General features: G+C 42.8%; 1 protein-coding gene across 7 annotated transcripts in view; it reads right to left on the reverse strand.

Annotated features, from left to right (window-relative positions):
• Positions 1–11,913, reverse strand: part of astn1 (astrotactin 1) — a 272,558-nt gene extending 260,645 nt beyond the window's left edge. For all 7 annotated transcript variants that reach the window (XM_061693365.1, XM_061693361.1, XM_061693360.1 and 4 more), the window contains exon 1: positions 11,447–11,913. In XM_061693365.1, the coding sequence (XP_061549349.1) occupies positions 11,447–11,732 (286 nt within the window). In that variant the 5' untranslated portion in view covers positions 11,733–11,913. The remainder of the gene's footprint in view (positions 1–11,446) is intronic.
• Positions 11,914–23,059: the final 11,146 nt, after the last annotated feature.

The following is a 23,059-nucleotide window of genomic DNA, read 5'->3' on the forward strand; positions in this document are numbered from 1 at the left end:
GCCATTTTGGGGTAGACAGCCCCAACTCAACACAGAGGGTCAAACTCCCTAACCCAGACCTGCTGGTCTAAAATAACCACTCGTTGGGTCGGTCCAACTTTCGGAACTCATTGGGTTACCCAAATAACCAATTTTGGGTTGTTTTTGACCCAGCCGTTTTTAGAGTGTATAATGCCCCCTGAAACCGATTTGTCGACGAGGTGTAGGGTGGGGGGAAGTAGGTGCTAACGGTTGCAGTGCATAACAAACATCAAAATTGGTTAATGTTAGACAAGCTATCGATGAGCTAATTGTGCAGCTCCAAGTTAGTGTAGCTTACCTACGTGCGGCCCCCCGATTTAATCAAAAAACACAATTGTTGAGTCCAACTGTAATCATTTTAGGATATCCCCGCTCCATGATATGAGGGGCGCTCTGCACTCCGAGTGGCGGAGTTGCGGGTTGTTAGGTTTCTACAGCATCCACCACTCAAAAAAGAATCATTTCAGAAGTCACGCACTCTTGAAAATTGCTAATACATTGTAATTTTGTTGGAATATCAATTGGGCATTGCTTTGCTTTTTAATCTATAAGCCTGCTATCTTTTTCATTGTAAGAGTTAATAGAAATAACTAATGTAATTATATTCAAGGTTATTTTTTGCCTCTGTTTTGGCGCCCCCTGAAATCCACGGCGCAGTTAGTATTTGCTAATATGGCCTAATGGGGGCGGGCCAGCCATAGTACAGAAACTGCATGTTACATGTAAAGTATAGATGATTTGTTTTTCTGTAGTCTTATTTGCTTATTCCAATCCTGCCAGGAAGTATGATTTTTCTTTTTTATTTTCTTTTTTGATGCGTAGATGGTGCCGGCTCGATGTTTGGAACATGCCTACAGCAACATATCAGTCTCCCTTTGGCAACTCCTGACCTTGATGTGTCAATCTTGCGTTCCAAATGAAGCAGAGCTCAAAATGGGGCACGTACTTCTTTTTTTTTTCCTTTGGCTCATCCAGTAAAGATCTTATATCTTTGTCATGGTCCTGGGTCAGGGGTGACAGATGGACATTTTCATCTGTTCTTTTTAGATCATGGCCTGTGCCAAGCCTGGAATACACTTGTATTCAAGGGAAAGTTGAAATGGGTTGACATAAATGGAAGCAGAACACAAAATGTTCCAAAAACTTTCACAGAAACATTTCAATGCAACTTGTGATGCCTTTACTGTCAAGATGGCATGTGTCTCCGCTCTTTGCATGATCACCACAATCTACAACTAATTTGGGATGTCATCTCTTCTTCAACTAAAAGCCACATTGTTATGGTTATCTACATTATAATTCCCTCATTTTTCTTCAGAGAAAATATTCTCATCAACAACATAGCATAAGATTAACAATTAGTGATTCATCAGAGCTGAGCTGGAATGGGGAAAACAGGCTGCTGAATTTGCTCTTCATAACCTAATAATTACCTCGTAAAAAAGAAAACCCTGAATTTTACATGATTTGGGATTTTAATGGAAATGTTTAATCCGTATTTTAAATTGAGATATTATAGTTGAATAGTAGCTTTTATGTCTCATGGAAAATATGCAATCAAGTAAAAGCCATAATTTGAGTTTGGCTACATTTTTACCATATATTATTCACGACATCATGTTTTTATTGCTTGGTATTGGAGCAACAGTGCTCAGATTGTGTCACAACAAGCCTCTTTTCCTTCATTCTACTCTTTTTAGGTTCCTGAAAGGAATAAACAGAACAACGCCGCCACAGAAATATACAGGTAAGTTCTCTAAATGTTGTTTCATCCTTTATTTACCTTCCGTATTTTGTATGTTATTAAGGATTCACTTGCACTAAGCTTCCGCATAGATTTGTATGATCACAAATGTGTAATATATGGCATGTGTAGCTTCTGGAATTTGAAACTATGTAGATAAAAAGGAGATTTTTTGACACAATGTCAAGACCGGCCTCAGGCTGAAACATGGGCACGGGCAGGCAGCTGTGAAAATGACGTGCATCAGCCCAACCCTACTAAAATATTTACGTGAGCAAGAATTTGAAACTTTTCGCAGTTTTGTTGCCCGAGGATCCTTTCGACAATCAATCAAGCAGACTGTAAAAAGAGAGAGAAGAGTAAAATTATTATTAGACATTTTAGAAGGATGGGAGTGGTACAATATGAAAACAATTTATTGCTGAGCAACGCATGGTGGGAGACAACTAATATGTATCCCACTGAACAGCCTCCGATTTTGTATGCATCCATATGTCTGTTTAACAAACTGATTACCATGGAGATGATAGACACGATTATGCTAACCCCACATGAGGTGATAAAGTTGTCCATCTGTCTAGTATAGTGTGTATTATGAGTGATCTGATGAATGCCCGACGAGGACTTCCCAAAATTATGGCCTCTGTATGACAGATGTGCCCAGCACTTTTCGTGTTGCTAAGTGAAGCTAAACTCTAAAAACGGCTGGGTCAAAAAAAAACCCAAATGGGTTATTTGGGTAACACAATTCATTGAAGGCGACCCTGCCGTTGGGTCGAACACAACCCAGCCATTAGATCAATCGTGACCCTTCCGTTGGGTCGAATGTGACCTTGCCGTTGGGTCGAATGTGACCTTGCCGTTAGACTGGTCAAATGTGAAACAAAAAGTTGTCTAAAACATAATAAATAACATATGACAGATGTCATATTAATGTAAAGGCTGGAGTAACTCGACTCTTGGAGCCTGCTTACTGTTCCACTTCACTGTACAGGAAGCAGTCAGAAGGTGGCTCCAAGACGCGGCGGAATGAAATAAGTGCAATAAAAGAGAAATGGCGACTTCAAGAAGGTGGGTTTACTCAAACCAATGGTGGTTTACCTGTAACTCAATGTAGTTGATCAATCTCAGAAACATCAGCTTATACCAATACATAGCTGGGTTGTGAAGTCAAGGCATTTTGTTCTGTGCTGTGGGCAAGGGCGTCTCTTCCCCAACAGATGGGTTAAGAATTTGCTCTCATTTTGATCCAGTGTTGGTTCAAACTGACCAGACCTCTGAGCCAACTGTGCCAAACCAACAATTGAGTTACAAGTTTGACCCAGCATTTTTTAGTGTGTATATACCACGTCACCCCGAGCAGCACGCCACGGTTAAATGTTTCCACCCATATACTGCATTGGTAGCTGTAAACCTCAGGCAAATGTTAGCAAAGAATAACACACATTTACTTTCATTCTCTAAGTTGTTGTTCATTTAGCTTGTATACGTGTAAATGTACTTTATTGCGCTATGATCAGTGAAAAAACATTTCCCTATCAGTCCAATAGATGCTGGAAGTGAGCAACTTTGTGACTGACTTGACTTGCATCTTGCTCAGACTCTGCACCCACTGCTTGGAATTCACTTGAGAGCACCTTAAAAGTGAAGGAACTACTTTCTCTTGGAACTTTCACAAATATTGTGATTGACTTGGCATCCTCTTCATATCGCTCATGCTCTTGCTTTAATTGACAGGCCTTATATTTACCTGGATTGCTCCTGAATACCACATATTTTTGTTTATTATTGTGTGAATGTTGTCTGTTTTAATGGTTGAACTTTATGTTCTAAGCTGCTGTCTTTGCCAGGCTTCCCTTGAAAAGAGATCCTTGTGTCTCAAAGGGAACGACCTGGTTAAATAAAGGCAAAACAAAACAAACAAAACAAAACTAAGTAATGACTTGACTTGCTGTATATTTTGTTGGGATTTTTGTCAAAGGAACTTGAATTTAGAGTCGTCAATTAACCTACCATGCATGTTTTTGGGATGTGGGAGGAAACCGGAGTGCCCGGAGAAAAGCCACGCAGGCACGGGGAGAACATGCAAACTCCACACAGGCGGGGCCGGAGATTGAACCCCGCTCCTCAGAACTGTGTTAAAATGGGTGGTGTTATTTAAATATAAATTATGTAAATTGAAGGCAATGTTAAAAAAGATGCTATTCAAATAATTGTTTTAATATATGTAAATCGCAAATGGGGGGGGGTCGCCAAATCAAATCTCGCAGAGGGCGCTCCATTGGCTTGGGCCGGCCATCTTCTGTGCGCTACAAAATGTATTTCCTCTCGTGCACTTGACAAAGACTTTGTCCTAGAGGTCACCTTATTGTCGACAACTCCATATTTTAATGAGCAGCCAGGACATACATACCGGCTGCTTTCCAGTATTATGGTGATCATCACACTTTTCCTCGATGACATCATTCTGTACCCAAAAAAACAACCAAAGCAAACGGACTAAAAAGCAAAACGCACATGAGGTAATACTCACTTAACTGAAATCTACCCCTGTACAAAAACTGAAGGTGGATTTTACAAGAAAAAAAATAACAGCATAATCTTATTTTGGACTAAACATAGCAATGCGAAAAAAGCCAAACTAATGGTGTAGCTTTTCACTCATTTGACCTCTGTTGTGCTGGCAGGCACGGATTGAATACGAGTGTGAAAGGTTGTCTGTCTCTATACAGTATGTCCGCTGTTATTAACTGGCGACCACTCCAGGGTGCAGTCGGATTCAGCTCCCCGTGACCCTGAACATGATGGATGGGTGTTTATCCCCCTTTCTTTTGAAACTTATTTGGCCTTCAACAACTTTACAGTTAGGGATTCTAGTTTCACCTGTTGCTATGACAATGACTGCAAATGTATTTTTTCGTTCTTTTTTTTTTTATAAGGCCACTTGCTATGGACCAAGGATTATTTGACTGCAGAGTGGGGAAAATACTTGTGCTATTCGTGGACATAACCATGTTTTTGAACCACTGCTATGGATTTTTCAAATAACATTCGGACTGTATACGTTATATACGCAGATTTCTACATCACATGACCCATATTTTCACCAAGAATATTACCCCTCGGATAGATAAATGGATAGATGGATGGAAATTCGCAATATATCAATTACAGATGACTCTAATCATCATCAAATTTAAGAAAATTGTTCCTTTTGACTGAGAAACTGGCAAAAGGCGTACTTTACTCATTCATGTTGAGCGCTGTAACTATTTGTGCCCGTGTGTGTGCATGCGCGTGCGTGTGTAAATGTGCATATGGATTTGCATAGTAAAAGAAAATAAAGTCAGCGAAGCAATGATTGGCCATGCACCTGCATTGCCTTTGAACCGCTGTTCGTCAGTAACACCTCTCCCCAAGGTTGACAAATTGACAGATCGAGGCCAGTCTGGGATGACAGTGGAAAATTAAGATATATTGCTTTTTGCAGCCGGATAAAATCAGGGCATGACAGTGGGAAACTAACGAACAGGTATACTTCTTTCAACATGGGAATGTTGTTGCATGCAACTTTGAAATGAACCTGCAAGTACCTATGGGCAGCTTTTCCTCCATTTTTCAACCCGGGTGATTTTCCATACGCTTGTGTGTGCACAAAATAATGAGATTCCTCAATCTTCCCTCCTATTTACTTTAGAAACTTTCAAAGGCAGCATGTCCATGGTGTGCCATAAATGATCAGATTGTAATCTTAAAGGTAAGAACATACATATATATATATTTTTTTTTTTCAGTCAGTGTCAGACTGTTTGTCCAGCTCCCTGCCTGTCCCACTGGCCTCTGTGAGCCTGCATACAGATTACGCTTTCTTTTTGCTTTGAGCCTTCTGAGGTAGGCAGCCGAATAAAAACATATGGGCGGCAGCTGCATTTTTAAAAACTAAATCCAAAAGCCATAATGTAACCAGACACACGACTATGTATTTGAGTGTGCCAATAAATTGTTACGGCTGGTTTATTGATTTGTTTGCTTGGCTTTGTTCCACAAAGTACAGAAAATAGTCTCCAATGGAGGCTGGCATGAATTAGATTTTGTTTTTTTTTTATTTATTTATTTATTTTACCCTTGTTACACAAATATTGATAAACATTCTCTGTCTGGCTATAATGGGATTTTTTTTTTAATTCATTTTAGTCATCTTTTTCTTATTCATCCGTCCATTTCCTTCACCGCTTCTCCTCACTAGGGTCGCGGGCGTGCTGGAACCTATCCCAGCTATCTTCGGGCGGGAGACGGGGTACACCCTGAACCGGTCGCCAGCCAATCGTAGGGCACATAGAAACAAACAACCATTCGCACTCACATTGACACCTACGGGCAATTTAGAGCCTCCAATCAACCTACCACGCACGTTTTTGGGATGTGGGAGGAAACCGGAGTGCCCGGAGAAAACCCACGCAGGCACGGGGAGAACATGCAAACTCCACACAGGCGGGGCCGGGATTTGAACCCCGGTCCCCAGAACTGTGAGGCTGATGTGCTAACCAGTCGACTACCATGCCGTAGTTTTCTTATTCATTAGTTTGATTTTTATTAGACTTCACGCCGATTTTATCGGCCGATAATTAGCATTTTATGCTGATCGATAATTAGCATTTTATGCTGATCGGCTTTAATGTCATAATTCGGCGATCCGATCAATGACGTCATCGATCGGCTCCGCAAAAGACATTTACTCCGTGTCGCCATCGTGCACAGTATATTTTAATCCATCTGATTTGAATCTTGTAGCATGTCTTTTGGCGTGGTCCTGTAAATATCTGACGGCCCAAGAAGTTATTTAAAAAAAAAAAAAAAAAAAAAAAAAGGGCGGCGGTGTGGAACAGACAACACGTCTGAGACAGACAACACGTAATGCCCGCATCGGACTACAAGACAAATTTGCTCTTTCACGCTTGCACTATGTCAGACTACTGCCATAAAACCTTGTATTCCAATACCACCGCATCCCGTTTTTTACGATCATTGGGCTTTATCTTGTCAACTCAAATGCGACTAGATACACTCGTTACCGTGACGATGACAACAAGAGTGGAGCGCGCCGACTCTTTATTATAGGGACAAAATGGGCAAAAACGTGTGTTGGTGGTCACCGCCGGTGCTCAGGACAGGAGAGGACGTTCGTTTAAGGCTTGCTTGAGGTATGTTCACGTTCTTTTAATACGATGCGGCTCGCAAGCAGGCAACAAAACGTTATGTGTCCTAGCAAGCTATTGCTAGCGCTAACGGTTGGATGTAAACATGCCGCCGTTCTGTCGAATCATGCTCTAAAGTTTCGCTGTGGGTGAAGTCATTTAATTAAAAATTAAGTAATTGAATTCCAGTAAGTTAGCACCCATTATTTCTGTCACGTTGTAATGTAGGTTTGACCTGACTCATTAGAATACACGATCTGACTAGAGCAGCGATTTCCAACCTTTATGGAGCCAAGGCACATATTTTACAATTGAAAAATCTCACGGCACACCAACAAAATGTCACAAAAAGTGCATACATTAATGACTGTATGTACTTCCTGCCATCTAATAGAAGACCATGCATTTATTCTGTCTGTCACTATGTCTCACTGGCATAAATAGAGGAACAAAGATACATTATTTATTGTAAAGGAATCATTTTTGAGCAATTAAGTATGTACAGTAAATGAACAGGTGATTTAAATAGACACATTCCTCCATCTTGTGATCGGAACGGTGATCGGTTATCGTTTTTTTAAACTCGCTGATCGGCCCCAAAAATCCCAATCGTGTAAAGCCTAATTTTGATATTACTCAACGTTATTGTAGTCCTCCATCCATCCATCCATTTTCTGTACCGCCTATCCTCACTAGGGTCACGGGCTATTATATTATTGTTGTTGTTATTATTATTTGTATTATTTGTGTTGTAAACATTCTGGGCACTATTTTCGTGACCAGCGTAAATCCAGCACGGAGGCGGTTTAGACCAGGTTTCGTTCATTTTGCGGACAAACGCAAGCCGCCATATTTGAAAGAGGGATGTCTGCACCAATTTCAATCATGTCCAAACAAAGCGTCTCCTCTCGTTCCCTTTGAATATGGTACAATGACAGCCTCGTATGCAGAAGATGTCGATTTGTAATCGCAGGGATCGGTGCATTGTCACTGCTCTTGGCTGGTGTGGCAACAGACAATGTGACTGGGTACCCTTTTTAAATACAGAATGAGCTGCTGATAGCCGCCGGTGACTTGAATATGTCCGTGGACCTCATATATTGTATCTATACGCAACCCCGATCGTTCGTGTGCCCCCGCACCCTACATCAAACCCGCCATGTTGGGTGATTCCAAAAAATATCATCATAATAATAGTCATGCGTTCAATGACTTGATTACTACAATGACTCAAAGGATTTGATGCCCAGTGTTCACATATTTATGAAATGAATTTTTCTGCCTATGCCCCAATGAAATTCACCAAGTCACGTGAGACCAGCAATCTACCTACTCCGCCGGACTTAGACGTGGTCTCAGCAGGCGTAAGTTTAGATCAACTAAACCGTCACTGCGCCGGGCGCGTAGTACTGATGCAGCAGTACTCTACTAACACGAATATTGGGTCACAGTGGTTGCTGATGTATCAGGCTAGGATCATGCAGCTCACGGAAATCAACACAGACTGGACAGCATACCCCCGTTCCCCCAAGAAAAGTGAGCCTCCAAGACAAAGAACCCAAGAAACTAGAGGGACCCCAGCATCAGGAAGCTGCAGAGTGCCCAGGAATCCACCCCATCTGGTTTTGTCCAAAGCGCACAGGCGCACAGCTACAGCGCGTGTTAGGCAGTAAACCTCACCACCAACGTTGCCCTGCAAGAGGCCAAGCCTGGGGGACCTTCGGAGGCACACCGAGGCCGTCTCCAGACACCCGCGAGAGGCCACGACCCCTACTGCCAGAAAAAAAACCCCAGGAAACTTCAACCGCAACACGCAGTGAAACACAACGTGAGCTCCTCAAAGCCAAACTACAATCCAAGCACATTTACTGTAAATACTGTAGTTAAGTCTGTGTGACAAGATAGTGTGGTACACGCAGTCTAGCTACTGTATATAGCGCCCTGTGATTTACTGGTGTCAAATCCAGGGTGTCGTTCGTCTTTCCGCCCTAAATTACGTGGGATAGTTTGAATCTCACCCATGACCCTGAACCCTGATAAAGAGTCGAAAACGAGTGGACCAACCGATACCACAACTAAAATGGATGTCAGGATTGAATGTTAATCACACAAGTGATTAGATAATAACTGTTGTATCTACATGAAACATTTTACTTTGCAGGATGATAAATCAGCGACTTGAAGAATGTGCCTCGATTATATTGTGAACAACCTCAAATTGAAAAAAAAAACAAAAACAAAAAAAATGTTTTTATATTAACTGACATTACAGACTCAGTGTGTTGCAGATCAACTTGATTTCAGTTTAACTGCAAGACAGGTTTAGCACTTTTAGATGTAAAATCAGTTTAAAGCCCCTAACATGACATACTTGGCAAATAAGGATGATTCTGATTCTGATTCTGATGATGTTATAGCTTTGGTCAGTGGGATGAGAGGCTACAAACAAAAAAGAGCTTTAGTTCTTCATGAGCAAGCTAAGTGGGAATTTACATGGGAAGATACATTTTAGGTTAAAGATTATGTTTTCTTTTCATCTATAAAAATGACTATTTAAAAATACACGATGATAGTGTGTCCTTTTGATGTCAAAATGGGTTTTGCTTCTGTTTTGCAGTATTCTCTGGACATTCCAGATGTACAATGTACCTAACACCGACAGCAATGCCTCCAATAGGATGAGCGACTGAAGAGCGCTTTGTTTGTGCGTGATCACAGCATTGAAAAGCAATTTGTTTTTCTTACTGCAGCATTGAAAAAACAAAAAAACAAAAAACAAAAAAAAAAAGCCCTTTCATGCCGACTCGGATGGGGCCAAACTCATATCCAAAGCATTGGGATTGCAAATTTTGCAGCCCTATGCAGAATTGGAAATAAGCATTAGATTTTAGCATTAAGATGTCAGAACTTGAGCTAGTATATCCCACACACATGATCTCAGCTTCATCAGGCTAGCAGGATGCTAAACTCCGCGTCATTTGCATGACCTTGTATTTTTAAAAGGTCATGCAACTGTAACGTTAATATGTTAAAGTACGCTTTGATCACATTATTACACAGCAAATGGATGCGTCTACATGTTGGCACAACAAAAAATTACTGTACTTATACTGCGATGGAAATATAAAACAAAATGTTCAGACATGTGCGTTGGAGCAATGATTTCTTTGTTGGTCATCGTTTCTTGCCAATCAAAAATATACAATTGGAAAGTTTTCTTTTGAACTGATTTGTAAGAAACATGACAACATCATGTGCACGGCGACCTTGTAAAATGTGGCAAATCTTCGCTGTGCGCTTCCGGTACGCGCAGGTGCTGACAATCAGTTTTACGCATGTTTGTTGCAAATGAGGGATCGTCTCAAAGGGAAATAAATCAGGTTTGCAATCGTACAAAATGTTTTGGCCACAACCATTTGTACAGTCTAGAAATATTCAAGCAAACACAAATTTGAGAAAGTTGTGTATTTGTTCATGTTCCTCGGGCACTTTCTCAATCTAACGCTATCCAATACACGAGGCGTATGGAAAATGATACATTTACATAGATAATGCCCAATTTGATACTGTCAGAGAGGTAATCGTTTTAGAAAAAACGTGCTTATTATTGCAGTTGCAGTTTGCAGTTTTCCAGTTGGGTATGGCACTACAAGCGTAATATTTACCACATTGTTAAATGTATAACTTTCCGACACTGTTATTCTGTTTGCCCTGATTCAAGTTGCGGTAGTCTAGTGTAGTTTTCTCATCGAAATAGCACTGTTGTTGGCAACATGCAGAAAAAAACGATTCGGCCCAAATTGCACGTACACCGAAAGCAAACAATATAGACCCGTAGAACAACCGAAGATAAGGTTTGTGGTTGACAAGCGACTAAGAGAGACAACTGACATAATAGGGCAATGCAACCAAACTCAGCAGCTTCTTCTTGGCCGATGACCTGCTCGCCGACTGCGTCTTACTAGCAAACAACAAGCTGCCGGTAGCCAAACGCTGTCGTTCATTCAGCGGCTCCAGAGCGAAGTCTGACTCGGGAGCGCATCAGCACCATGGACAGCAGCCAGCAAACTTTGCACAAAGTGAGGACGAGCCTCGATATTAGCGAGAGGAAAAGGAAAGTAAAAGTATTTTCTCCCAAGCCAAGCCTGCCTGCCTGACTGACTGACACTCGCTCGTTTAGTCAACAAACACGTGAACGTGTCAACGATCAATTCATCTGCTAGCATCATGTACGCAATTTAACGAACAATGAAGGAGGAGATGTTTTTGGTGTTGTTTGCATCTCCACCGTCTACGATTGTACTTTATGAATAACACTCGAGCTTCGAAGTGACGTTACGAGGCAGGATGCGCGCTGTTTTCTTTTCCGACGATCGCAGCGGAGTTGTTAGCGGGCCAAAGCTACCGAGGCTGATGCTACATGCGCGGCTTGAAAGAACGCCATTAGCAGCCGCCGGGGGGGGCGACACACACTTCACAAACTCACCGAGGACGAAAAATGGGAGCTCGGTGTTTTCCAAGTCGTCCACGACCACGACGTCTCCGGGAAAGTCGTTCCGAACGGAAAAGAGCAGCTTCGGTTCGGAGGCCGACGGGCTGTGCATGATGCTCAGGTCGTTCTCCCTCAAAAAAGGCAGCGCCGAGACGGTGACGCTCTTCATCTTGCAGTCGGTGTCCTGGTTGTGGTCCTCGTCGCCGTTGAGACACCGGACATGTTCCGGTAGGACGGTCAGAAGGAGCCACGCGAGCCCCAGGAGCGGCGGTGTCGCCATCGCCGATGCTCGATTTCCTCTCGCCTCCTCGGAGCTTCTCTCCGAGGCTGCCCGAGTCCGAGGAGAGGGAGTGCGTTTTGTTTTCTCGCTGGCCCTGAGGGGGAAGATGCCTTGTCGGAATGGAATTGCTCATTGAATTGAAATGAAGTGCCGAAATGCTTGGAACAAAGCCGAACCCACTCGCCCATGCGCGGAAGAGCAAAAGCAAAAGCAAAAGCAAAAGCGTTCATTTGATCGCGTACATCGGTTGTACAGGATTCTCATGTTTTTTTCAGCATACGGTTACCGGGTATATTATTTATAAATTCATGCTAATATTTCCACATCTTCACTGTGATTAATATTATCACTTTTTTTGTTTTGTTTGCCTCGCAAAATAATGCATGCTTTGTAATGCATATAGATTGGCATATACAACTCTGAAATCTATGATGATTTGCCAATCACGTTCAACCTATCTTTAATGGAATACACGACAAAGACAAGATACCCAGAGGCACTGGTAGCTTGGATGACGCAGAGCTGCCAACCTATCAAAATACCCTTCCAGAACAAGTTGTCCAAATTTGTCTGAATTTCCATCTTTTTCAATTTTGTCAAGAACATTTCCGTACGATAGTCGTAATCACGATGGTTAACCAATTACGGCTTCAATATTTGTCATTTGAATGTTTTTATTGACATCAACCTTGTAATGGTGGATTGCAGTTGCAGCCTGAATCAACGTACCAGTATATGAGATTTCAATGTCCCATCATCAAAAATATCAGACTGTGAAAATAAAAATGCATCCAAAATTACGAAATGTTTAAGGCACTCCCAATTATAAAGAACGTATTTCCTTGAACAATACACTATTTTGTGGCCATTTATACAGTCTCACTGCAGAGAACTGTAGCTCACAGAAAGCCGGGAGCATGAAGTTTGAGGGAGATGTGCCCCCTCCTCACCCAGCGTATAGCCGGCCCCGTTGTGAAGTAGATGTACTGTCGCTTACCTGTCTCTGCTAGTATTGCAGTGAGGGAGAAAGTTCGACGTCATATTTGTTATTTCTCTTATCTTTGAGTGGCAAACATTAGATGCTGCTGTTCTCCTTTCCTCAATTTCATCAGGAACATAATCCTTGAATCCAAGTATCATAATCTTCGGCGCTCGCTTCATAATACTTGATTCGTGAGGCGGCCTCTCCACTCCGCTTAATAGCATACTACTTGGTTGCTGGGTTCACAGTCACTACACAAAACAATAACTTTCCTTTCAAAAACAAAGCAAATGGCATTCTTGAAAATGCAGGTTTTCAAATGTAAACAGGAAAGTCACGTTTCCAATCTAAGTCAAGTTGAGTCTCATAAATACCAACTCAAAGTCATTTTGAGTTTTCATAAGTTTTTAGCGAAGCAAGTTGCAAGTCCTAAAATTGGCAGTTTAAGCGTGACTTGAGTCCCTCGCCTCTGATAGTTGAGTTGAACAATATTGCCAGTGAAACCCGATTTTGTGTGGACTCTGGTTTGGTTATTTGTTTGACACAGAATTAAAATCTTCCAGAGCGACTGCACAAATACAAAGTGAATCTTCATTGAAATTGGATTGGGACAAAACATTGCATAGGGCTTACAAACTTTAAATCCGTTGACAGTTTTGTTGACCTGATTCATGCCATTTGGATTTGGATGAAAATCCATAAGAAGAGAAGATTGTTTTCTGTGTGTGAGTGTGTGTCACCACGGCCCATCCATTTAATATTTAAGCAGCTCTGTGGTCTCCCATTAACTGCCATTTCTCTCACTCCGTCTTCATCAGTCATGAAGTCCAAAATAGGGAAACATTAGGGACAGAGGCTTAAGAAAAACAGCAGAGCACTGAATTGACTATAGGCATCCACAATGAAATATTTACAAGTGAACATTGACTGAAGAGGGGTGGAATGAACTACTTCATTAAGTATTGATGCTGGCGCCACAAGAAACTGGTGGAAGCACATTTTTTTAGTATTCAAAGGACAATGAGTTTTATAGACAGTAGCTAACTTTTAAACAATCCAGCATAGAAATGGAGGAAAGGAGAAAGCATTTTGGTGACAACTGAAGTCATGTCTCAAAAAAACCTTGAAATATATACAGTACATAGGCCAGCCGCAACATTATGACCACTTCGTTACAGTGTGCAATTTCTTCTGTCACATATCAGCCAATTGCGTTCTACTAGACAGCCAATCTGTCAGCCAATCTTGTGCTACTAGCCAGAGTCAGTGACAGCTCCCCATATAAGGGTTTGTTGATGATGCAGTCGGTGTTACTGTTTGATGAAAATACAAGCAGGATGCGACGACATGACCCAGCGAGAGTTCTGCCTTTTAATGTTTGCCTGTTCCTGTTCCTTGCATCACTTTGGCCGATCTGCAAAGCCTGACCCTCTCAATTGTGAAGGGTGAAGTTGACTGCCCTTAACTGGACTGGATGCTGGCTTTGACTTAACCTGTCACGGTTGATTTCAACTTGCTAATTAAAATCCTTTCCAACGTTCCCTCTGTTCTGCATTTGGGTCCGAAGTCACAATTATACAATATCAACACATCCAATACAAGAGCTATATTAAACCTTCTGCCATTCTGCCTGTTCAGTCTTGGTTGACAGTCATAGGTTTTGCTTTGAGTAATTTCTTGTGCGAATAAAGTAACTAAATACTGTCATCTCGTTTTTGGAAATCCATTTAGGGGCTTTTTGGAACTACAGGTGTGCCATCAAAGTCTGCTTTTTATCAGGATGTGCTCACACTGGGCCGTTTTCATTGTGCCGGACTTGGGCTTTCACACTGCTTCCGCTTCAGGTCAAGTGTACCCAAGCGCGTTACGCCTTGCCAAGTACGATTTGTTGTTGTGTCACAATGTCATCCCGAAGTGGAATCATCGGATGTCAAAACATTAGTTCCAGTGCTTACGTTTAAAAGAGAAAAAAAATGAAAGACCAAACAAAAAAAGCTGTGGTTGTGTGCTTCCCAAGTCTTTTCACATCTCATAACATGAGAATCACTTGTGTAATGTAAAACATTAAAAGAGCAAACTTTTTTTTTTTTTTTTTTTTAAATAACAAGTGACTTTGCTTACAGCAGCGAGAGACTGCAGCTACTTGGCTAGCGCTAGCATCTAATGTTAGCAATTGACTAATCTGTTTAGATTTCAGTGTCTCTACTCCACATTATCAATTGTTGCTTCTTCTGCTCCAAAACAAATTCCAACACTGTGCACTCATGGAGAGATGCTGAAGTCCACCAACCATGCAAATTCAAGGGCATACTCCTCTTGCTGTGGTCTCATGAGAATGGCAGATGATGACGTTTTTGTTCTCAAAAAATGGAGTACAGTTTTATGTACATGCAAATGCTGTTTCCGGGCTTCCAATTTTCACCTCTACTGTATTTGCATCAACAGACAGGGTTACACCTTTGTAATGACATATGTCGTGATATTCTTTATTCTATATTTTTCTGTCATACAACTTAAAAACAATGTTGATGGTGTCTTATCAGCCATCTTATGTCTTTTAATAATCATGTTTTAACATAACTGCTTTTACACGTATAGTGTGGCCCAGGGAACGGGGGTCAGAGACTGGGGGCGGGTGGGAGGTTTGTGTTTTTGTCTTTAATCACTTCTGCTTTTTAAGTATGAAAGGTACTAGACAAATAAAGGATCGATTGATTGATTCCTGTTTATATTGTAACAAAATCTGAACAAATTCAAGACCGTGTTCCCAAACTCTATTTTAGAATGTTCAAGTTCAGCTCCAAACATCTGGTGCGTGATGCATTAGCTCAGATGATGAGGGTGTTCTATTTGTCAAGGTTGCAATGAATAGAAGGTTTACCAGCAACACAGTATTACAAAGACGGAGCTTTTCCTCCAAAACAACATGAGTTAATGTAGGGATCAGAGTACGCTCGGTATGGCAGCAGTAACAGTGTGGAGTTTGGATTCTGAAATATGGCTGCATAAGTTCAACACTCCTTACTTTGGGATCTATTGATATACAATGTTATACAATGCTGAAGTAATTAACAAAACAATATCTAAATTGATTCATGCAAATTTGCATTTTGAATTCTATTTACTTTTCACCATACAGTATCTGGTCAAGATATGCTAGATTGCCAGAAAGATCAAAGTCTGCAAATACGATACTCCTTTTGTTTTTTTGGGTCAATTTCAATAAGAAGCAGCTAAACAAACAGAATAGAGAAAACGGATGGTTAGATAAATTCATCATGCAATCTCAGCTAAATCAGTCACATTTGTAGGCTATCACCGTGTCCAAATAGAAACAAAAACAATGTGAATTAATGTCATCTATATTTGTCAAGTGGGACAAAATAACAATTAAAAAGAAAAATTGGTTGAAAGTACAGGCTAATACGAGACAAGCCCTATTCAGAAATGGTTTTGCAAGTGGTGACCACAGACCACAGTATACAGTTTCACATAAATGCATACTGTACAATATGTTAATTACTGCTGTTGTAAAAACATTGGGATTTTTTTAAAATAAAGCTATTAAAATCCAAAAGAAAAAGACGTGCTGTAAATGCATAAACAAGGCATCATCCCTCATTGTCTTTTCAGTTTGAGCTTATCTCTTTGTGGTGTGGATATGCTGGCCTCAAATGTCTTCTAATGCAGAATGCATGCAATGATGCAATTTGTTGAGAGGCGAATTGTCTGAATGCCCCAAATATAAACTTCTCAAGCAATTCCACCAACACTGCTTCATTTAAACAGTATATTTACTATGATAGTTTATTTGTAAGGCACGGTGACCGACCAGTAACTGCCTCACAGTTCTGAGGACGTGGGTTTTCTCCGGGTACTCCACATACCAAAAAGATGCATGGTAGGTTAACTGAAGACTAAATTACCCATAGGTGTGACTTTAAGTGTGAATGTTTGTTTGTTTATATGTGTCCTGTGATTGGCTGGTGACCAGTTCAGGGTGTACCCCGCCTCTCGCCCGAAGATAGCTGGGATAGGCTCCAGCACGCCCGCGACCCTAGTAAGGATAAACGGTATGGAAATTTAATGAATGAATTAATTTATTTATATACTTATAGGGCAGTTTTATGAGCCACAAGTTAAGAACTCATGAGCTAAGGCCCCATATTCTCTTACAAGTCACAGTGCTGTTTTTGGATAGCCAAGAAATAACATTTTGAGCGAATAATTACCGAATAACAACTGTAATCTATTCAATGTATGAAATACAATGATGGGCAGAATGGTGGATGAGTGGTTAAGCACACCCCTCCTGCAAGCCGTCACCTTATCGTGGTGGAGGGGTTTGATCCTAGGAGCTAAGTTGTCTGGGGCTTTATGCCCCTGGCAGGGTCACCCATGACAAACAGGCCCTTGGTGAGGGACCAGGGACCAGACAAAGCACGGCTCAAAGACCCCTTATGATGACGGCAAACTATGAACTCAGTTTTCCCTTGCCCGGACGCGGGTCACCGGGCCCCCCTCTGGAGCCAGGCCTGGAGGTGGGGCTAGGGACAATGAATGTCACGTCTCTGGCAGGGAAGGAGCCCGAGCTGGTGTGTGAAGTCGAGAAGTTCTGACTAGATATAGTCGGACTCGCCTCCACGCACACCTTGGGCTCTGGTACCAGTCCTCTCGAGAGGGGTTGGACTCTCTTCCACTCTGGAGTTGCTCACAGTGAGAGGCGCCGAGCAGGTGTGGTTATACTTATTGCCCCCCGGCTCGGCGACTGTACGTTGGGGTTCACCCCGGTGGACGAGAGGGTAACCTGGAGGGAGGTTACCCGTCCCCCCACCCAAAGGCGGAGGGGCCTTCGGGTAGGGGGACGGGTCCTGACTGTTGTTTGTGCCTATGCACCAAACAGTTGCCGTCACGCTGAAAAAGGAGTCCTATCGGGCCTTTTTGGCCTGTGGGACTCCTGAGGCAGCAGATGGGTACCGGCTGGCCAAGCGGAATGCAGCTTTGGTGGTCGCTGAAGCAAAAACTCGGGTATGGCAGGAGTTCGGTGAGGCCATGGAGAAAGACTTCCGGACGGCTTTAAAGAAATTCTGGTCCACCATCCGGCATCTCAGGAGGGGGAAGCAGTGCATCATCAACACTGTGTATAGTGGGGATGGCCCGCTGCTGACTGCGACTCGGGACGTTGTGAGTCGGTGGGGAGAATACTTCGAAGACCTCCTCAATTCCACCAACACGTCTTCCCATGAGGAAGCAGAGTCTGGGGTATCTGAGGCGGGCTCTCTTATCTCTGGGGTTGAGGTCACCGAGGTGGTTGAAAAGCTCCTCTGTGGCAAGTCCCCAAGGGTGGATGAGATTCGCCCGGAGTTCCTAAAGGATCTAGATGTTGTGGGACTGTCCTGGTTGACACGCCTCTGCAACATTTGAACAAAACGAGGGTAAGAGTGATGAGAAGTATCCTCGTTATTGTTATTTAGGACAGTTACTCTAACTCATAAGAAAAATGCAGCCCTATGGGGGGCACAAGTCAGTGCAAACTGTAGGCCGGTCCCAAGCCCGGATAAATGCAGAGGGTTGCGTCAGGAAGGGCATCCGGTTTAAAACCTTGCCAAACAAATATGAGCGTTCATCCAAAGAATTCCATACCGGATCGGTCGTGGCCCGGGTTAACAACGTCCGCCACCGGCGCTGGTGGAAATTCAGCTACTGTGGGTCAAAGTCAAAGAAGAAGAAGAGGTGGAAAGCGGGTTCTTCGGCAGAAAGAGAAGAGGAAAACAAAGAGCATAGACCTGAATGTGGGGACTTTGAATGTTGGGACAATGACAGGAAAATCTCGGGTGTTGGTTGACATGATGATTAGGAGAAAGGTTGATATATTGTGTGTCCAGGAGACCAGGTGGAAAGGCAGTAAGGCTAGAAGTTTAGGGGCAGGGTTTAAATTATTTTACCATGGTGTAGACGGGAAGAGAAATGGAGTCGGGGTTATTTAAAAAGAAGAGTTGGCTCAGAATGTCTTGGAGGTGAAAAGAGTATCAGATCGAGTGATGAGGCTGAAATTTGAAATTAAGGGTGTTATGTGTAATGTGATTAGTGGCTATGCCCCACAGGTAGGATGTGACCTAGAGGTGAAAGAGAAATTCTGGAAGGAGCTAGATGATGTAGTTCTGAGCATCCCAGACAGAGAGAGAGAGTCATAATTGGTGCAAATTGTAATGGACATGTTGGTGAAGGTAATAGGGGTGATGAAGAAGTGATGGGTAAGTACGGCATCCAGGAAAGGAACTTGGAGGGACAGATGGTGGTCGACTTTGCAACAAGGATGCAAATGGCTGTAGTGAAATTTTTTTTCCAGAAGAGGCATGAACATAGGGTGACCTACAAGAGCGGAGGTAGAAGCACACAGGTGGATTACATCTTGTGCAGACGATGTAATCTGAATGAGGTTACCAACTGTAAGGTATTGGTAGGGGAGAGTGTGGCTAGACAGCATAGGATGGTGGTGTGTAAGATGACTCTGGTGGTGGGGTGGAAAATTAGGAAGACAAAGGCAGAGAAGAGAACCATGTGGTGGAAGCTGAGACAGGACGAGTGTTGTGCAGCTTTTTGGGAAGAGGTGATACAGGCTCTCGGTGGACGGGAGGAGCTTCCAGAAGACTGGACCACTGCAGCCAAGGTGATCAGAGAAGCAGGCAGGAGAGTACTTGGTGTATCTTCTGGCAGGAAAGGAGAGAAGGAGACTTGGTGGTGTAACCTCACAGTACAGGAAATCATACAAGGAAAAAGGTTAGCTAAGAAGCAGTGGGACACTGAGAGGACCTAGGAGAGGCGAAAGGAATACATTGAGATGCGACACAGGGCAAAGGTAGAGGTGGCAAAGGCCAAACAAGAGGCATATGATGACATGTATGGCAGGTTGGACACTAAAGAAGGAGAAAAGGATCTATATGTTGACTGGTGCCAGCAGTGTGCTAGCTCGATGGAAAGAATACTTCGAGGAGTTGATGAATGAGGAAAATGATAGAGAAGGGAGAGTAGAAGAGGCAAGTGTGGTGGACCAGGAAGTGGCAATGATTAGTAAGGGGGAAGTTAGAAAGGCATTAAAGAGAATTAAAAATGGAAAGGCAGTTGGTCCTGCTTCCATACCTGTGGAGGTATGGAAGCATCTAGGAGAGGTGGATGTGGAGCTTTTGACCAGCTTGTTCAATAGAATTCTAGCGGGTGAGAAGATGCCTGAGGAATGGAGGAAAAGCATACTGGTGCCCATTTTTAAGAACAAGGGTGATGTGCAGAGCTGTGGCAACTATCGAGGAATAAAGTTGATGAGCCACACAATTAAGTTATGGGAAAGAGTAGTGGAGGCTAGACTCAGGACAGAAGTGAGTATTTGCAAGCAACAGTATGGTTTCATGCCGAGAAAGAGTACCACAGATGCATTATTTGCCTTGAGGATGTTGATGGAAAAGTACAGAGAAGGTCAGAAGGAGCTACTTTGTGTCTTTGTAGATCTAGAGAAAGCCTATGACAGAGTACCCAGAGAAGAACTGTGGTACTGCATGCGGAAGTCTGGAGTGGCAGAGAAGTATGTTAGAATAATACAGGACATGTACGAGGGCGGCAGAACAGCGGTGAGGTGTGCTGTAGGTGGGACAGAAGAATTTAAGGTGGACGTGGGACTGCATCAGGGATCAGCCCTGAGCCCCTTCCTTTTTGCAGTGGTGATGGATAGGCTGACAGATGAGGTTAGACTGGAATCCCCGTGAATCATGATGTTTGCAGATGACATTGTGATCTGCAGTGAAAGAAGGGAGCAGCTGGAGGAACAGTTAGAAAGATGGAGGCATGCACTGGAAAGAAGAGGAATGAAGATTAGCCGAAGTAAAACAGAATATATGTGCATGAATGAGAGGGGTGGTGGGGGAAGAATGAGGCTACAGGGAGAAGAGATAGCAAGGGTGGAGGACTTTAAATACTTGGGGTCAACCGTCCAGAGCAATGGTGAGTGTGGTCAGGAAGTGAAGAAACGAGTCCAAGCAGGTTGGAACGGGTGGAGGAAGGTGTCAGGTGGGTTATGTGACAGAAGAGTCTCTGCTCGGATGAAGGGCAAAGTTTATAAAACAGTGGTGAGGCCAGCCATGATGTACGGATTAGAGACGGTGGCACTGAAGAGACAACAGGAAGCAGAGCTGGAGGTGGCGGAAATGAAGATGTTGAGGTTCGCTCTTGGAGTGACCAGGTTGGATAAAATTAGAAATGAGCTCATCAGAGGGACAGCCAAGGTTCGATGTTTTGGAGACAAAGTTAGAGAGAGCAGACTTCAATGGTTTGGACACGTCCGGAGGAGAAATAGTGAGTATATTGGTAGAAGGATGATGAGGATGGAGCTGCCAGGCAAGAGAGCTAGAGGAAGACCAAAGAGAAGGTTGATGGATGTCGTGAGGGAAGACATGATGGCAGTTGGTGTTCGAGAGGAGGATGCAGGAGATAGGCTTACATGGAAAAGGATGATGCGCTGTGGCGACCCCTCAGGGGACAAACCGAACGGAAAAGAAGAAGACTCTAACTCATAAGAAAAGTGGACATGCAAGGGATAATATTGGATGTCTCGTGATCCTACTGAACCAAAGTGTGATCACCTCTGGATTTGGTTTACGTTGTCACTAGTGCTAATTGAACTAATTGAGGTCTGATCACACCTTAACTGAGCCAGAAAGAGAACTAGGTCTTCTTCTAGTATCCACCTTAATACACTATTGATGACTGAAGTGGACTGTATTAATATTGTCTAAACTGGATACTTGAAAACAACCTACTACAAATACAATAACAACAACTATTTCCTACATGTCTGCTGTGTGTTTTTAGCTTTGTGATTCTGTAGGCAAAGTCAGTGATTAGGGTGGTGCATACGACTTGAGATAGAAGTGGAAAAACTATCCTTCAAGTCGTTGTTTTTTGTTGACGCTCCTGTTTGATAAACATCTACTGTTACGCAGTGTCTACTGAACTAATAACTTAATTTGTTTTGTTGCTGCGCGTTTCGAATTTCCATAATTGAGTAGAAATGATTGTATCACTGTGGTATTGTTTTGGCCTTGATAGCTCAGTGTGCAATACAGCGGTAGAATTAAAATGTGCAAGCAGCTCAAGTCCACTCAGGATAAACATCAATTTCAGAGAGTTTGATTGAAGAGTCATGGAAAGTCTCTAATTTAAGACGGAGTGTATATGTTGAATGTGAGCAGAGAGATGAAGACCGGCGAGCAAATGCATGGAGGAGATTGTGAGTCAGTGTGCTCATGTGAAAGCGATTGCTTGCGAGATTGAGATGAAATTCCAATAGAATCGCTCGCATGAGTTCTGGGTCTTTTCCGATAATCAAAAGCGGTGAAAAGGGGTGGAGGGGGGGGGGGGATGTGGAGGGGAAGCAGAAGAAAGACACTAGTGAAAGTTGAGAGACAGAGAGCATAGAAGAAAAGAGCACATTTCAGTGGTTGTGAGACTAGCAGGTGCGGGGATGGTGGGGAGGGCAGACCGAGGGGCCTGATCAAGAGAAAGATCTCACTGTTTAATCTTCAGTCTTCCTGTTGCCAAACTGGCTCGGCTTCGACCCGCTGGAAGAGTTGTTCTGTGATCAGGACCAGACAGATTCATCTTTTCAGCTTGCTCTCCCCTCAGCTTCTGCGTGGGCTGCAAAGTTGATTACAGCCTAGAAAAGGCCTTTGTCATCATGCTCTTGGACCTCAGACTTACTACTTAAATAATCCCACAGCAGTTACAAGTGCAGCCTCTTCCAACAGTCACATCATGTGCCACCTTAAGGATGTTCTAATTACACAAAGCCTTTCACCCCTAAACTAAACTAAAACAAAAGATGCATGGGAATGTTTACTGCTTCTTTGCGTGTTTAGCAAAAAAAGAGGAACAATTTTACCCAACTGTCATTGGTTAGTCGGCACACTAAGGGGCACTGTAAGACTATTATGTCAAAAATAGGCTAAGAAAAGGACACGAAGAAGAATGTAATTTCATGCTGAATAGATGCTAGCTGTGTGCTGATCGCTAAAGGTAAATAAAGTGAATAAAAAAAGAAATAGTACAAGACTGATTCTCGAGAACAGGACAGTGACTAAACCAGACAAATGTAGAGGAATCCCAGACAGCACACGTCCTGCCTGCCGTGTAACTATTTGCATAATCGCTTAGAAAGCTAGCTGCTAATGCGAACAGAAACAAGCATACATGACGTCAAGACGCGCGATATTCACACAATGCAATGTGGATTTTTGTTGTTGCAATAATTACCGTCCTTATTGTACCGTTAAATGTTGTACTTTCTGTGTATGTTAAC

This window comes from Phycodurus eques, chromosome 13 (genome assembly GCF_024500275.1).
Source record: "Phycodurus eques isolate BA_2022a chromosome 13, UOR_Pequ_1.1, whole genome shotgun sequence".
NCBI classification, from domain to species: Eukaryota; Metazoa; Chordata; class Actinopteri; order Syngnathiformes; family Syngnathidae; genus Phycodurus; species Phycodurus eques.